General features: G+C 32.1%; 2 protein-coding genes across 7 annotated transcripts; both read right to left on the bottom strand.

Annotated features, from left to right (window-relative positions):
* Positions 1-2467: 2467 nt before the first annotated feature.
* Positions 2468-7404, bottom strand: LOC131156617 (heterogeneous nuclear ribonucleoprotein 1-like). Of its 6 annotated transcripts, none has more exons than XM_058110459.1 (5): positions 7067-7404; positions 6852-6989; positions 6182-6418; positions 4540-5728; positions 2468-3070 (listed from the first exon to the last, which is right to left on the bottom strand). In XM_058110459.1, exons 3-5 carry the CDS (start codon positions 6401-6403, stop codon positions 3057-3059), a joined length of 1425 nt encoding a protein of 474 aa, XP_057966442.1. In that variant the 5' UTR covers positions 6404-6418; positions 6852-6989; positions 7067-7404; the 3' UTR covers positions 2468-3056. The 6 variants fall into 6 exon arrangements, with proteins under 6 accessions (XP_057966442.1, XP_057966461.1, XP_057966469.1 ...); XM_058110478.1 differs by having other exon boundaries at positions 6182-6408; XM_058110486.1 differs by having other exon boundaries at positions 6852-7004; positions 7131-7366.
* Positions 7405-17431: 10027 nt separating this feature from the next.
* LOC131149856 (probable serine/threonine-protein kinase WNK11) lies at positions 17432-18038 on the bottom strand. The gene is made up of 2 exons (XM_058100632.1): positions 18012-18038; positions 17432-17824 (listed from the first exon to the last, which is right to left on the bottom strand). Exons 1-2 carry the CDS (start codon positions 18036-18038, stop codon positions 17432-17434), a joined length of 420 nt encoding a protein of 139 aa, XP_057956615.1.
* Between the last annotated feature and the right edge of the window lie 391 nt (positions 18039-18429).

Below are 18429 nucleotides of genomic sequence, written 5' to 3'. Positions count from 1 at the left end.
TTCTTTTCTACAATTTTGTGACAAAGGTATGGATTGCTCTGTACATTATTCTCCTTTAATATTTTGAATTAATCATGTCCACATGGTACTAAGTGTATTGTGCTAAACTTTTGTCTCTCCTTAACTCATACTTAGTTAAAAGTAAAAACACTTAAAAAACACTGCTTATCACGGGTCCATGACATCATTTTGACCAACTTGATAAGCAATTGTGAGTCCGAAGTAGATCGGTATGATCCTATGACCATCACGGGCCCATAACAAATAGCAATATTGGCTACACACAAATGCACATATTGAAAATTTGACCCTCATTATGGACACAAGAGTAAAGTCAAACTCACAGCTGTAAAAGAAAATTGGGTCATCAGTTCACATTTAGATGATCAGACAGGAGATGAAAATTAAAATGGGGTTTGTTCGCTTTTTGGAACTTTTGACAGGAATTCTGATTTTCCTTTTCTTCCTTTCCCACTGGAAAGAGTGAAGAATCCTATAAAGGAGAAGGAAAAGGCAAATCAGTGCTTGACAAATTACCCACTTCTCAAGGGATCCTAATAAATAATGAAAGCAGTCCTTTTGAGTTTGAATTTAAGGGCGCTTATGGATGTCAGTCATAAATAAATTGATATAGTTGTATTTTGCAATTCGCATCATTATGCCAATAATCAAATACTAAATTAACATATCATTTTTTGTGGTATCCGTTGTAATTTATAAAAAAGTAAATTTTATCGGTTTCAAGTGGGTCATTATAAATCGATTTGATATTGATACGTGACATAAGCGATATCGATATCGATACCGTACTATTTATTTAAGTTTTCTCTTTTATTGTACTTTTGAGAGCAGCATTATTAAGGCTAATTCATGGCAAGATGTGAAAATTCATTTGTTTTGCTGGCAGCAACTAACAACTGGCAGATGGGTCTTGATTGCCATCTAATGGGCCCCAAGCCCAGGCCCAGTTAGAAACCGTCAAAAAGGAGGCTATTGATTCCATGGGTGGGCCCAATACATGGCCATGGGGCAGTAATCATATGTCCAGATTTTGGTGCCTCTGTGCACCAGAAAATGCTTCTTCCCCAATGCACTGGCCATGAGAATGTACACTAAATTTTGGAAATGCGAGAAAATTAATTCTTCAATTTGAATTTTAAATTTGAATTTAGATCATTTTGAACAAAATAGTGTCAAATTTATTGACAATAATTAAAACATAAACACTAAAATTTATTCTCTTGGACACAATTTTAGCAATTGAAAACGTAAAATTTGAACCTACATAAATTGCAAAATAAATTACAATAAATTTTATTTGCAAATTTAAAACCTGAGAAGTCAATACTCCCGAACACAATCTAAGATACGTATAAAAAATTTTCCTTCACTACTTTATTGTTATTATCATTATTGAAAAAAGCACTCAGATGGGGTAGCCAAAGGATGGATTAGCCAAAAACCTAATTGGGTTTTGTACCTAGAAACATTGGGGAAAAGAAACTTAGCTGGGGCACAAATATGGCCAACCGGGAGACGGTCCAATAAGCTTATGTGACCTCGAAATGAATTTGAAGACTTTGCGAGAAGGTAGAATAAATTTTAATATAATTTTGTGCTCTTAACTTATTTAAATGCAAATAAATTTAAATCTAAAATTTGAATTCTAAACTGGGAAGCAAAGGAATTCCTAAACTCAAGCAAGCCTTTTGGAGGAGATGCCGTCCATCTTGGGGTAGGGGTCTGCCACTTCAAAGCCAAGTGGGCCTAAAAAAATGTGTATGCTTCACTCATGAGGGGGAACCACCGAACCAGTAGGGTCAGACAAATAAGAAGGAATATGTACCCATTAAATGTAATATGAAATATGATATTGGGATATCACATATGCTTTGGTTCCCATTATCTCCCAACCCCATCACCATCATCCCTTCTATGTCATTTCCATTTTTTGTGCGTTAAAATGTCATGTGTGCATCCCACAATCACCAAGGAATGGGCTCTACATATTCCCCCATTACTGATGTGTGGATGTGTGTGTGTGTGCATGAGAGAGAGAGAGAGAGAGAGAGAGAGAGAGAGAGAGAGCCACATGTATTATATCTATTGAGGCACTCAAAATGGGGAAGTTCAAGTGAGAGTGATGTAAAAAGCCTAATCAGAAAACCTATCTGTTGTGTGCTAGTCTGGATAAGAATCAGCAAGATCAGAGTGTCCTTTGGGTCAGAAAGTGAAGAGAAAATCCTTTTGCAGATGGAAAACCCAGAAAATATTCAAAGAGGTGCATCATTCTGAGGTCTGCACAAAGAGTGGGTAGCTCATGGGTTTATCTACATAAAAGTAATGCAACAATACAGGAAACAGAATGTAAATCAAGAAAAACACTGACAATATATAGTTGAAGCAAAATATGGAGATATCAAGTGTCCATTTCATACACAATTGTAGGTGTAAGGACAATCTCCAATAGAAAATGAATCAGAATTTCAGTAACTTATTTAATGGGGGATCCTAGATGGGTATCCCCTCTATCGTTCCACACTAGATAATCAAACAGAAGCTCACATACAATCTGACACAAACAAATTGGAAAGGAGGAAGAAGAAAATATACCAACGAGAAGGACCGACTTTTGAAGACATTACAGCAGGGTAAAAAATAAAAAGAATTAATACTCTACTTTTGATGTACTACGAGTGGCATGCCTCGCCGAAGATGCACAGTACATTATCTGGAACCAATCTGCTTGAGTATATCCCGCGGTCTGATTTTAGATTTTACACATCAATCAATGACAATAAAGGAACCTAAGTCCAAAAAATCAAATCTCAAACCATAACACAAAATCTCTTGTAACTGCTTTCTTTCTCTCTGAATTTGTATACTTCGGTAGACGAACCCGTTAGCTCTATACCATCAATTTCCTCATAAGCTAATATATATATATATATATATATATATCAAGAGGCAGACGTATGAAAATTCACAATCCTCTACCTGTTTCACCATATTCTCCTCACCTACATTTACCTTTTTGATGTCCAAATAAATACATCCTAGGCAGCAATTCCTGAACAATATATTAAAATAAATAAATAAATACCACAGATAGCATTTTTATTCTAATATGAACAATAACAAAAAAAAACAACATACTAATACAGCTGGGTGCCCTTGCACTATCAAGTCAAGCTAGGAATATAGTTTGGCAGATTGTTTCAGCTGCACAAAATACATTCATGTTGTAACAAAAATGTTCAAATGTGCCATTTTTTTTTAATTGAAAATATTGCGTTACACTTTCCATTAATTTTCTTCTTCAAACCCCCACCTCCTTCTTCCTCTAATCCTATTTTGCACAGCCTGTACAGGTGATGGAGAATAGCATTTCAAGGTAGCAACTGATGACAAGATTGACGTTATCCTCTCAGAGCAGTATCTTCTGATCTTAAATTTCGAATTTTACTAGATTATGTTGTTACAGTTATACCATAGTAGACCTGTTGTATCCAAAGCAGTTGAGAAGGCCTTACTATTGTTATCTTCTTCATCATCATTATCATATTGCATTTAATATCAGTTGAATTTTTCAGCTAGTCCAATTGACATAACATTTGTGTTGCAAAACAAAAGCTGGCGAACATATTTTTATGGACATACAATGTGTAATATTTTGACAATCTCAGGGCTACAAAGAAGTTAAGAAAATCTAATTTGCATGCTAGGGGGTGTAGATCAATATAGTGTGGATAGGCACATGCATGTGTTAGCAATATCAGGTGTATATATGCGACAAATATTAAATGATATATGTGCTGACTAAAAATATTAAAAACGCACCATTGCACTTCCTGCTCATCAACTTTGCATGAAAATCCCTACGGTATTTCAATGGGAATCTCTGGCTTTTACTGGTATAGGAGGTCATCCTCTAGGATTAATATGAGTTCAAGGTTTAAAACATCTGCCCAATCCCCCTCTCTTTGGACCTCCCTCTCTTTGGACCAGCATAATGAGATTGACGTATCGAATTGGTGACTAGGACAAGCTACATAATCCTTTTAAGACTGTATCATGGCCTAAGCATAGTAGAGCATGTTAATCATTTTCTAAAGTTCCATGATTTTCAACACGTTAGCACACTCTCTAGAGTCTAGACGAATGACCATGTGCAGCATCTGTAAGAAAGTTATCATGAACTAACATGCATGAGACCGTAATCTCCATTATAGGGTTCAAACTTCCATGACTTTCAATGGATTAGTAAAATTTCTTTTTTGTTTTTCTTTTTCTGTTAAGACTAAACCAACTTTAAAATTGGGAAACTCTGGCCTAAAGTCAAATATACTATTTCGGAAAAGACTATATCAAAACCTTTGTCTTCAATCCAGGCTAGAAATTTCATCTAGAGTTAACAAAGTTCAACCAAATTTGAACTTTATAGCAATTTGGACTGCTCTATAGGCTTCTACGATAAAATAAGATCAAGTTTAAAGAAAATGTCTACTAAATTTAAAGACTAGAGAAGGAAAAAGTTACCTCTGTTTGATTGTCTATTTGTAACACTATAATTTCCAATATAATCCTCAGAATTTTTAGCCATGGCATCTGAAGCTGCATTTCCAAGACCATAAGCAAAGGAACCAGAATCGTCTAACTCAGAGGGGGCAGAGGCAGACTGCCAAGATGAATCACCATAAACTGAATTACGATACAAGTCTGCATAGGACCCATCATAACTATCAGCCGATTGAGTAAATGATGATGCTGATCCTGCAGCTGTTCCACTGTTTCTTCCATACATCCCTCCTAACTCAAAGCTGCCTTCTCCACTCCTTGTCCCACTAGTATAGCCCGAAGCACTCCCTCCACCCATAGCTGAAACAGGAGTACCCCAATTTGCTAAAGTGTCGGCAAAAGAGGCTCCGAAGCTTCCACCTCCAGAGCCCAAGTATGCACCTGGGCTAGCAGGATTTGTGTTATTGTTGAGGGCTCCATTTCCCCAAACACTCCGAGTTGTTGAAGTTAATACAGAATCGCTTCTTCCATTAACCCCATTATACCCAATTGGAGTAGTATACCTGTTTGAGTTGCCACTATAATAAGGACTCAACATCCGCCCATATCCGATATTACTACTAAAGTATGAATTCCCATTGTAACTTGGGCTCAGCCCAGGCTCCAAATTCATATTCATTCCATAGCCAGAAGCACCAAATGAAGGAAACCCACTTCGATTACTGGAAACTGGATTAAATCTACCATCCATCCTGACTCCATATCCTCCAACTGAGTTCATACCATATCCCTGAGCATAGCTGTTAAGCAAGTTGTTGGCCCTACTCAAACTATAGTTGTATCCAACCAGAGGACTCCGGCTAGGCCCTGGGGATAGCTCCTTCGGAACTGCCCTCTTCACCTCAACCATTTTACCATTGAGTTCATGAAAAGTTTTGTGTAAAACTCTATCCACTGCTTCCTCAGAATCATAAGTAATGAATCCAAAGCCTCTTGGCCTTTGAGTGTTGTGATCATACATGACTACGACATCAGTAATAGTACCAAACTGATCGAAGTACTTTTTAAAATCACTCTCTGTGACTGTGGATGCTAAACCTCCTACAAAAATCTTTTTTGTGCGTCCAGGTCCTGGAGATCCATGAATGCTACCGGTGCTCCTCTGCAAAATATGCTGATCATCCCTAGGAACAGCCTTCTTTGCTTCAACCTGAAATTTTGAGAACCCAATAATAAAAATTAACAGTAACCTGCTATTTTTTCATTCCAATGACCCAAGAAAAAAAACCTTATTTCCTTTATAATTCTTTTGTTTGTAAATCATATGTTAGAAATTATAGTTGGAAAAGAAGTCCCAATTCACTATTTCAAAGCCAGATAGAGAATGTACAAATTATATCTTTGCCTGCATTTAAGAAACTAAATTTAGAGACTACAGCATTTCTTGATATAGATCACACATTCTACTAGTCATGACAAGTCAAGATTGGAACCACGGTATTCCTCCACCATAAGTGAGGGGTTTTCTAATAAAGCTAGGAGGTTCCGCCCTCTTTTTCCAAAAAAAAATAAAGTCATGACAAGTCAAATTAGAAGACTTAACTGAAAGGACCAAACACTACAACTGATACATGTTTAAGATATTCACAATTGAGTTACTTACTGTCCGACCATCGATAATGTGCTTATCCCTAACAACTCTCTCTGCAACAGCAGGATCTGCAAAGACAATGAAACCAAACCCACGAGCACGACCCGTCATGCGATCCCTCATGATCACTGCCTCCACCACTTCCCCATATGTTCTGAAGTACTCCTTAAGGCGATCCTCATCCGTGTCCCAAGAAATCCCACCGATGAAGAGTTTACCCAGATCCGATTCCATCAGTTCTGCAATTGCCTATTGAATTACTTCATCAATCAACCCCCCAAGGTCATACACACAAAACTACTAAGCACAAGCATTCCCAATTGGATTCAGACATGAGAACCAACCCACCCACCCCCACGCTCCACCAACAAACAGAAAAGGAGAGAACAGAAAATTTTCCCTTTATATAAGTCATGTAGAATTTCCAAATCAAGTCAACATAGGTGAGTTTTCTGCATCAGACTAATCTAAGTTTTGCAATTTCAAAATCAAGTCAACATAGGTAAGTTTTTGGCATCGGACAAATCCAAATTGTGCGATTATACAGATGGATGATTAATTGAAAATTACGGTGAGAATAGAAATGAAATCTTCTCAGATATAGAAACCAATACAACAGAGCAGATCGAAATGCCGATGAACACAATCAAACAAGAAAAGAAAAAAAAAAAAAAGGCCTTGCCTTATCCGCGGAAGTAGACAAAACCCAGCTGGTGTTCTGACAAAATACCAAGTGGGTATTGTCAAATTCAATTCAATCCAGGAACAACGGATCCTTCATGCATTCACCATCAGAGCCCGACCCTTGATTTCTGAGAATCTGAAAGAGATGAAACTTGAGCATCAAAAAATTGATGAAGATCAGAGACGCGAAGCCATTAGAGAAAGAAAGCTCACAATTTGAAGGGAACCCAGATGAGAACGTGAGAGAAACTAAGATCTAAGAAGAGGGGATGATTACTTTTAATATTATTTTTATAAAAACAGGGGACGTGCTCATCCTCTCTTTCCTCCGAAGCCTTTCGCTTCTTCTTCTTCCCTCTTTCTCTTTGATTCCACTTCCCCTTAATTAAATGAAAAGAAAAGCGATTTGTAGCTGAGACGGGTAAGAAACATTTATAAATAGAAAGAGAGAGATAGATTTGCAATCCTCTGGTGTAAGAATATTTGGAGGAGCCTGAGAGAGATGACAGGAGATGATGTTTTTTTTTTGCCTTTTAAAAAAAAAGAAAAGATATATATGGAATTCAAAAAATATATATTTTATTTTTTATTTAATTACTTATTTATTTCAAGTTGCAAGAATAATGAGTTGAATTTAATTTTCATCACCGTAAATAAATTATTTAAATATAACTAGGTACGTTTTAATTTATACAATTCATGTAAAATTTTAATTAATTATTCAACTAAATTTAAACTATTTAGAAATTACAGAAAAATGGTTATAATTTTACATGAACAATAAAAATATTAAAAAATTTGTACCGACTAAAATTTTAAAAAAAAATCAAAAAATTTAGTGATTGACGCATATAAAATTTTAATTGTGGAAGAAAAATATCAAATGAATTTATTCAGATAGGTATAACAATTTTAGTGAAAAGACATAATTGTAATTATCCATTTATAATTTTATTTTTTAAATTAGATAAAAAATTTAATATGTCAATTACACGTTTTCTCTACATAATATAAGAGAACACAAAATTTCTTACATAAATATCCCGTATAACATTGAAATATTTAATATTTCTTATGCTAATTCATCAATTGTAAAAATTGCAATGTCAAGAAATTGCTTAAATTATTACTAATTATTAATCCCACACATTAATTGCTCCAATTATTACTAATTATTATTTACTCATTTAAATTAAGCTACTAGAAGTGAAAGAATTAAATCAATAGCATATTTTGCATATTCTTTATTGAATTTAAATGCGATAATTGGGGAATGCGACTAATCTAAATGTATAATATACAACACATTACTATTAATATTTGTTTTCAAATATCAATTATAGAGAGATGGCCACAAGTGGGTTGGTTGATAAAACCTTCTCTTTGTATCTTACAACTAAAAATGTAAATAGGGGTGGTTCCATATCAGGCTAAAAATTACAAAAATGAAAAAAAATTAGAAATAAAAATTAAAAAAATCAGAAACTAGCAACTTGTTTGATTAATATTTATCAAACAAAAACAAATTAAAAACTTAATTAAAAAGGTTCATTTTCTTCTTTGGATAAAATGATATTATAAAATATAATAAAAATAGTAATAATTATAGTAAAAATAAAAATTAATTTAATTATTGTTATACTTTCAAATTTTACTTTACCATAAAAATTTTATTGGACACAACAGTTGAAAAATTATTAAAATATTTTGCAAATTTCCTTGTATTATTATTTTAAAAAATACATGTATATTTTTTATTTTAATTATATTTAAATTTGTATGATTTTTCATTTTTATTTTAATTTAAAAGTGTATAAAATGAATGATTTAATAAAAAAAACTATTTTTAGATATTATGATTTTTGACAACAAGTTCTCAAAACAACTGAAAGTCATAAAATTTGATTTTAAGTTGTTTTATAAATAGTTGAAAACCAATAATAGAAATAGAAAACTAATAACATAAATAAATGCATTTTTATAATCTATTTCTTCATTATGCAAACATAAAATGAAAAATAGAAAATAACAATAACACCAAACAAGCCCTTAGTTATCAAAAGATATCCGAAATGCAAGAAGTATGTTGTCTAATATAAGAATAATTTAAAAAATATATATTTCGCATGGTTTTTGAAATGGAATAATGGATTGAAAATAGAATGAATCAAATGAAAAATATGGAGAAATGGAAAGATAAATTTGATTTCATTTTCTTCATATATACCAAATGTGTCGTTAATATCTACCTTATTTAAATGATCTCATTTGGTATATCGAATACCTATAAAATTTGAGTTGTACAACAGGATGTAACTTATCATCCATTACCTTTCTCACTTTTTCTCAAAACTAAAACTCGAAACTTCTACCATCAAAGTTTCAAACTCTAATCATTAAGATGTATTACAAGAACGATTAATATTATATTTAGTTTGCAAAATAAATACGAGTATGAATAAAGTAGTTATTGACTAATAAGTCAACACTATTTCAAAGTAAATGATTAATTGGGACAAAGTTCATGTTATTCTTAGAAATAAATATTCTCATATTTTACTGTATGAAACATGTATTTATTTTTATCTTATACTTTTGAAATAGAACCAACTTTTTGCACTGTCATTCTTTCAGAATAATAATGTTTTTTAAAAAACTATTATGCACAATTGGTCTTCCACTTTCATCTTATTTTGTTCTTAAAATAAACTTCTGATCACCAAAAGTAAATAATTAGGGATTTATTTTCTCTTGAAAAATGACAAAATGGTGTTCCGATGTACGAATGAATTTTTCCTTAAATAAATATAAGTAACTAATTTAATATATATATATATATAAATATATATTCACACACACACACACACACATACACACAAATAAACTTTAAATGTTGAAATAAATAAGAAGGAGAAAAGACAATCCATTAATCAATATTGAAAAATAATTAAAAAGAAAAAAATTGAAAACAATACATAATTTTTTGAATGTTGAAAAAACAAACAAACAAGATAATAAACTCCTAAGAATTTTATAATACACAATAAAAGAATCAATATTGTATTGATGAGGACAAAAATGGGTCATACCCATAAATCCCCATTTGTGGTGGTCGGATTCCCTCGAGCTAAATTAAAATTTTTTCTTCTTAAACCCTAAACCTCAAACCTCACCCAATATCAAAACAAAGGATGCATATGCCACCTAAATTACCTAAAGCCAGACCTAATCCATACACATAACACATGCCCATTGGAACACAGTGTTCAACAATGACCTCTACTTGTAGGGAGGGTCTCCCTATGACTAGTAGAAGAAGGGCATAGTCCTCCAAAAATAGCCCAACCATGTTCAAATCTCTGCTGACACAATGAAGATCTTTTTTTTTTTTCTCATTTTCATATAAATATGTTTTATTTTTTTTAAATATTCCTATTTTAATTAAAATAATAAAATAAGAAAATATTTGTTTTTAAAATTAAAAAATTTACTCTAACAATTGTAGGGTATGCAAGCAATACGTGGTCACAACTAGGATTAATGATGCAAGCGATAACGAAAGAAAATGGCCTTATATGTTTATGGCACAAAATTTTCAAAGGTGCCATGTGACAAAGGTGGAAAATTTTTCAAATCTAGTTAGGCACTCGACTCATTAATTTGAAGTTAGTGTTTGAGTTTTATCTTTAGATTGCTTGGTAATGGAAAAATGACAATGCCTATAAAACAATCACCGGCCAGATAATACCCTATTTTTACCTTTGTTTTCTAGTTTTTTTAGGCACAATTAGGCTTTGTGTTTGGTGCAATTCATTTTTATACTTTGCTATTTGTAGATAATTAGTGACGAAGTTAAGATTGTTGACCGGTTGTAGTAATACCTATTTTCCTTGAGATATATTTTTATCTGTTTAGTGATATATATTTCGAGTTTCGAACTTTTTACCGTAAGTTTTTCTTTTAATAATACTAAAATTTTGGGTATTCATTAAGCTCTTACTATCATACTATTTTTAGTTGCAATCTTGAGTAAGTAAAGCTCGAAACTAAAGTTTTAGAATAATAATGTTTTGCTAAGTAGTCTTCAAAATTTATTTCAATTTGGTAAATTTCAAAACAACTTGATATATGCAATAATTATTGTCAAATTTTTATATTTCAATCATTTTTCAATATTATTGAACTGCTCTTTCGATATATATGATCAGGGCAATTATTCACCTAATCGTATCGTTTAATTTATGTGCTATCAATTTTCAAAAAGTTTTGAGAATTCCATTTCTATATAATCAATTTAGGAGAGGATAAATCTACAAATTAATTTAACTTGTTTCTGTATGTCGTCAATATAATTAGGAAGTATTTCTATAGTACTAATATTTAATCTCTATAAATTAATTTGAATGGAGACAAATCTAGATATGCTATAAAAGATTTTCCGAATGCACATGAATCATACATGCTTATAAGTTATATATCTACCGGGTTTAAATTTAAGATCTTTATATTAATTGACTCGGATGCAAAATATTAGTATATATAGACCGGTGAGGCTTATCAAATAACATAAAATGAAGTATTTTTTATTATATATATATCTTAATTAGCATTAAATAAAACTTAGTTGTGATGGGAGTTGTAGGGGCAATTTGGGCACTTCAGGAGGTAGAGGAATTATTTGGGATTGCCATGATATGGTAAAAGCGATTTTTTCAAGTTATTTTGGAAATGATACAAAATAATAGTGCGAAATTAAAAGCAATCAGGAAAGAAATTTGTTTGTACAAACGTTTGCATTATTTTAATATGATTATTGAAAGTGACTCGCGAATTGTAGTTGATTGCCTTCGGAAAAATAGATGTACTTTGTAGTATCTTTGAGAATTTTGGGAGGAGCTCGTGGTGAAGGTTAAAGGATTGAACATCACGGTGATGCATTAATATAGAGAAGGCAATAGTGTGGCTGATTTTTTTGCTAAAGAAAGAGAAATATAAAATAATGTAATTTACGAAAAACAACACATTTTACCACGTTATCTGAAATGTATTCTTCGGATGAATAGGTGGAGTCTTATTTCCGTTTGTTGTTAGTTCAACTCTAGAATTTCATTTTGTATATTTTGTTTTAATTTTTGTTGTATCTATGTGTTTATCTTATATGTTAATTATGTTTAGTTTTGTTATCCTAATTTGGTTGGTTGCTAGTTTTGGAAGGGTTTTTTTGTACTCTCCCTTTTGTTTTATCTTGTAACTACGGTATTCTTCCGCCAATAGTGAAGGTATATTAATAAATAAATGGAGGTGTCGTCATTTTTTTTAAAAAAAAAATTATGATGTAAGGAAAAAATATATAAAAGAATTTACTTTTTTGTGTTTGAAGTAAGAAAGAAAATAAAATACACGTTACATCAATTTAAAAAAAAAAAATCATTGGTTCTTTTTTTAAAAAAAAAAAAAAAGTAGTTATATTAGAATAATTTTTATTTGAAAAAAAATTAATATAAAAAATAAAATTTAAAAATAAAATTTTTAATTCAAACATAGCATTAAAATAATCCAAAGACCATCTCAAATATACTTTCTTCCTCTGGAGTAATAGTCAATTTCTGTCCATTGAAGTAATTGGCAATGCGTTTTCATTGGCCGACCAATTTGACTTACGAAAATTTTGCAAACTTGTATTGTCTCATGAAATAAATATATAACCGCATAATATATATATATATATATATACCATCCGTGTAAGCCACCTCTACAGTATATACGGCCTTAATTACTCATACTGTCATACTGCACGTGGGTAAAATCAGCCCCTCCATATTCAAAATTACCATTTAGTCCCTCTCAAAATCTCAATCGTGCAATTTTAATAACAAATAATGATAATTATTATTTGATCTTTGGCTTCCAAATTTCCTTGATTAATAAGTGATGTCTTGCTTATCAACAACCACTAAAAACTAAGTTAAGTTAAATAAGAATGATTATGTGGGTGATGTGGCACGTTACCATTGGTGGCTAAACCTAGAAGTAATACAAATATATACATATATATAATATAATATAAGATGAAGAGGGGAAAAAAATTTGATTTTGACTGAGATTTTACAACAGTACTACATATCAATGATCTATGATTATTATAAGCTCATGACGTAGTATCAGGGAGGAAAAGCAGGTCTATAGTCTCTCTTCTTCCACTTTGATACTCGTTGATTTGTAATATTATAAATCTGTGACACTAATATTGTATTTTGGACTATTAATTTTAGATCTTGGGTTTGGATTTGAACAAATTTTAATATATATTTTTTATTACGTCTTATCAAAATCCAATACAGTTCCAAAATCCAATATTTCTCCAAATATAGGATAAGCATTTTAAAAAATTTTAATTTGTATTCTACTTACTAATTAAGTTTATACAAATCTGATTTGGTACAAGTGATAAGGCATCACATAATTTCTTAAAATTTATTAGGTGAAAAAATGTTAGTGATTCTATAAGACGATGGGGTGCCAGAACATTTCATGATTTATTCTTGTGATGAATAATAAATCCTTCACAAATGATGGTGGACTCACTTGCACATAATAACATTCTCATACTCATTTTGGATAATCATAAATAGTTATAAAGATGAGCGTGCAAAAATTAAGAAGAGTATGGATCGTTAAAGGTATGATTTATATTTACTAAACCACCCATTAAACTCGTGTCTGGAAAGAATTTAAACCTTGTATTTGGATTTGTGCGTATTTAAATAAAATACATTTCGTTCAAATTTATATAAATTCATATCTAAAGTCTCAAATCTATAGTTCTGAACACAACTTAACCTTATTTTCAGAAGTTTGAAGATAGATCTTAAATTTGAGTTTGTGTGTATTTAGATTAAATATCACAAGAAATTGTACTGAATTTTGTCTAAACCCGTAAGTTTAAATTCGATCCCTAAAATCTATGCTCACAATCACAACTTCAAAGTAGAGTTTGTGGGTGTAAATTTTAGAGCTCTAATTTGGATTTGTGTAAATTCAAAAAAAAAAAAAAAAAAAATTAATATAATTTTGTATTATATTTTATTCAAATTCATACAAATCTAAATTTAACATGTGAATTCAATGCTAAAAATCCTTCAAAATATAATATTAATAAATAAAAAAAAACCCAAATTGAAAACTATCATATTAATGTGTGTGTGTGTGTGTGTTTATAATATCACCATCCAGTGTTACTGGCAGAAATAGACACATTGAAAAAAAAGAGGGGTGTTTAGATGAGGAGAGGAGTGGGGGTGGAGAGGTCCCCATTATTGAAAACTCTCACATCATGATGAGCAGAAGATGAGGAAATTTCACCATTTGTGCTATGGAATTTCACCACCACATGGATGGACCCTTCATTACTCTCTTTGTGAGCCACTTTGCTTTCCCCTCTTTTGACATCCTTATTAAGCAAACCATAAGGTAAACCGTTCATATAAATACCCTTCCTTACCTAAACTATCTCCCCACATTTACTTACACATAATATAAATTATCTAGAACCGGATATGTATGTACTAATAAAAGTTTGAAATTTTTATGTTTAAAGTACCGAGTTCGATTCCCAATATGGGGTGAAAAGAAGTATCAGACGAGAGATGCGTTATCTTTAGTCGTGTAATCCAGACTCAGTGAACCTTTAAAGATGCATTTAAGTCAAGAATTTTAGTTGAAAAAAAAAAAAAGAAAATAGGAAGAAAACTCGTTTTCTACTATATTTCCTCTCCGTATCAAATATTATTAAAAGTAAATATATATTCTACTATTACTAAAAACTAAAAAAAAAAAATTAAATATTAATAATATGTAAAATCAAATTTTTGTTCATTAATTTATTATACTTTCCTTAATAACTGGTCATTGCAATTTGTATAAGCTCCATGTAAATATTAGAAAGGGTGGTGACCTCTGAGATAATTTCAACCTTGTATCTTGAGAAGTGGGCCTGATACACTGGTGCCCTATTATCCATCTCCACAATAGCCCAACAAAAACCAGGCTTGATTCAACCCATTAATTATGGAATCTTAATTTGGGCTGGCCCAAGTGGTATCTTTATTGTAAAAAATAAAGAAACAAAGTTAAAGAGGGTGTCATTTATCACCATCATTCTCTTTTTGTTTGGACTCCTTAATTTTACATATAAATAATTTAATTAAATAATTGATAAAAATTTCTTGGCACATATGCCATTGAATTTTAAATGATATAATGTTTTATTAAATATTGTACAAAATTGCACAAGTCTAAAAATAAAGATTTCATATTTACGATCTCGCTACAACGCATTTTTTCTCTTGCCTATGTGGAATTTGTGTACAAGACATTTCTTGGCGAATTTTCTATTTTAATGTGTCTAAAAATAATTATTTGTGTCATTAATAAGGGGTGTTGATATGAAGAAATTGGCAAGTTAAACATATTCTCAATCATTTAATTTTAAATATTTTTATCATAATTGTCACAAATTTTTCTAATGTAGTTCCTATTTATTCTAAATCGGTAAAATTTTAATCATTGCATTTTAAATCATTACAATTTCAGTCAAATAATAATATGGAATTTGCATCAAATTGCAACAATTTAAAACACATAGAGGATATATATATTAAAAAAAGGTAAAAAAAAAAAAATAGTGATCTCACCTGAGGTTTGACAAAAAGATAGGGACCTCTTTTGAGATTTCAAAAATCTCATTGACCTTCCCTCAAATTTTAAAAATATCATAACCCTCTCATGAGATTTATCAAAAAGATAAAAACTTTCCCTCAAAGATTTATCTTTTTACAAAATACAATAAAAGATTTATGATTTTTTTTTTTTTACAAAACTTTAGAAAAGTCCTTAAAATTCTTAAAACTTCAAGGAAATCTCTAAAATTTTAATATTTGAAGGGTTATCGATATCTTTTACGAAGACAAAAGATACTGACGACCACCCTAATCAAGATAAAATATTATTCAAAATTTAATGGCTAGATATGCATTTAATTCTAAGATCAACATCAATTGAATCACACACCATGTATTAAAAACCAAAATATTAAAATATTTTCAATCTAATCTTAAAATATTACCTACTTTAACCATGTGGGAGGAGTGTAGGAACTACTAAACCCTAGAATTTAAAATTCCATTTACTCTAGGGAATGGAATCAAGCCAACCATTGAGAATTCTCTTTGCTTTTTCCTTCTCCCATTTCTTCGCCAACAAATTTGAGAGAGAAAGCAGCAAGACCAAGTCATTGTGCCACCCACACCCACTTTCCCAAGCCCCACATGCTTTGTTCCTTCCCACAGCACTAACCCAAATCCCTTTCAAGAGTGAAGCATTTCTTGCTTTAGTCTCAATTTCTCAAGCCTCAAAGCTGGCACTCTGGAACATGGCACAGCTCATTCAAACCCTTTGACCTCTCTTTCATATTCTCTTCACTTAATTTATTTGCTTTGACATTTTCTTTTACTATCATTTTTTATTCATAATCCTTCCTTTGACCCCTCCTATTATTTAAAAAAAAAAACCCTAATTTGAACACAAGCTACTTGCATGAAAGATTATCCGAAAAGCTAAGGGATTGGGAAAATAGCAAAAGAGAAGATTAGAAGGTCTGAATAATTTGATTTCAAAAATATGAACATAGCTATACCCATTAAAAATCTTTTTTATGAACTGGACCGTTTTTGACCCCACTTCTAAAAAAAACCCTAAATTAAATAGAATAATTTGCATGAAAGATTGTTTGAAAAGTTAAGTGAACGAGAAAATAACGAAAGAGAAGATTATGCCGCTTGAATTTGATTTGGATTTCAAAAACATGAACTATATAAGTAGACCCACCAAATAAAAAGCTCTCTTTTATGAACTGGACCGTGTACTCATTTGATTCACCTTCTTGGTTTTTAAAAAAGAAAAGAATTCAAATCCCGACTACAATCCGTTCAACGTACATTTCCACCTATTTACAAATGGCCGTTGGAGTGTTCATGACTTCAGGTGGTTGGGTGGCATTAAGAAAGCCTGACCTTGAACTTGATGGAGGGATTGTGCATAGGCTGCTAAAAAAAATCTCTTTTATTTCCTTCCCTTTGACTATACTTCAAAGAAAACAATACTACTTTGAATGCAATTACTTACATGAGAGGTAATGCGAAAAACTAAAGAAACAAGAGTAACAGTGAAGGAGAAGATTGAAAGATGTGAATAATTTGATATATACCCACAAACAGGGAATCGAAATCTAATCAAATCTTTTGCAGTTCATATCTGCGTGTAAAAATCTATTTACATCACACCAAGCCAAATCGATCACTCCCCCACTTCCCTCCAGCAGCTCTTTTCAACTCTGTAATTCTTCTTTGTTTTTGGTAAGAAGTAATGTAATTGAAACAATCCAAATTATGATACATTTAGAGGCTACACAAACCAACCCAACTTCCTGAAACACATAAACGAGAGAACAAAACAGCAGCGATGGCTGATTTATCCACACCAGAGAAAAAAGATAAAAAAAAGAGGGAAAAAACTCGGTTGCTATGAGCAAACATTAACATCATTTTCGTCATCATCAATTCCGTTGAAGAATGGGTCTTTTAGGAGGTCGGACGCTGAGGGTCTCACCCTCGGCTGGGCAAGGCACTTCTCAATGAAGGCCTTCACTTCCGGGTCCCTGACCTTGTTCATGGCCTGAGGCCTCACTCCAGATGATACCTTCTTGTAAATCTTCGCAACATTATCACACTCACTATACGGCAATTCAAGAGTCACCATCTCAAGCACACACATGCCAAATGAGTATATGTCCACCAGCTCGGTGTAATTCTCTTCGTATAACTCCGGAGCCATGAACTCCGGTGTCCCGAGGATGGAATGCGCTGAATGGTTCTTCCCAACTATCGCTGCCATACCCAAGTCACCAATCTTTACCTGTTTCAAGCAAACAGGTAGAATGCCAATGAGTTTTTTTTTTTTTACTTTCAACCGAGAAGGAAAGAGGCATTACCCAAGTCACCACTTCGCATCTATTTCAAACACAAACAAGTAGATTGCAGAATAAGTTTCAGCAGAAATGGAAAAAGGCTATTAGATACCATAGCTTTTGTGCTCCACACACCTGTATTGATTTCCCCCCAGTCACCATGATTGCTTGTTCATTATTCAGTCACCAGCCCAAGGGAACAAAAATCCACTAGGCCAGACTAGAAAGAAGTGCATAACAATATAAGATCTCGGACAAAAACCACTTGGTCTAATGACTCTAATTAGCAAATTTTGCTTTCATTCTTCATTCTTATCAAACTACCTATTTAAACCGGAGGGTCCTTGACAAAAAATTCCTCAGCGATATGTTCGACCAACCTCATCGAGGTTCATATTGTCCCCCCTATGACCGAATCTCGATACAATAGAAAATCGCCTTTGGAAGGCACTTGCGGTCACCCCGAACCCATTTATTTCAAAGCCTCCTGGTCAGAACCATATGAGACCTGTTCGACCTGACCTCTCGGGTTGTCTGATTTTTACCTTTTAAC

Source organism: Malania oleifera, chromosome 1 (genome assembly GCF_029873635.1).
Source record: "Malania oleifera isolate guangnan ecotype guangnan chromosome 1, ASM2987363v1, whole genome shotgun sequence".
Lineage (NCBI taxonomy): Eukaryota > Viridiplantae > Streptophyta > Magnoliopsida > Santalales > Ximeniaceae > Malania > Malania oleifera.
The sequence above is the reverse complement of the archived record's forward strand: the minus strand, read 5'-3'. Positions and strand labels throughout refer to the sequence as shown.

Coding starts and splice junctions, on each gene's coding strand:
- LOC131156617 (XM_058110442.1), bottom strand. CDS start 6,403: ATGGAATCGGATCTGGGTAAACTCTTCATCGGTGGGATTTCTTGGGAC. Junction 5,729..6,181: donor ACATTATCGATGGTCGGACA/GTAAGTAACTCA, acceptor TCAAAATTTCAG/GTTGAAGCAAAGAAGGCTGT.
- LOC131149856 (XM_058100632.1), bottom strand. CDS start 18,038: ATGGTGACTGGGGGGAAATCAATACAG. Junction 17,825..18,011: donor CTGGGGGGAAATCAATACAG/GTGTGTGGAGCA, acceptor TGCTTGAAACAG/GTAAAGATTGGTGACTTGGG.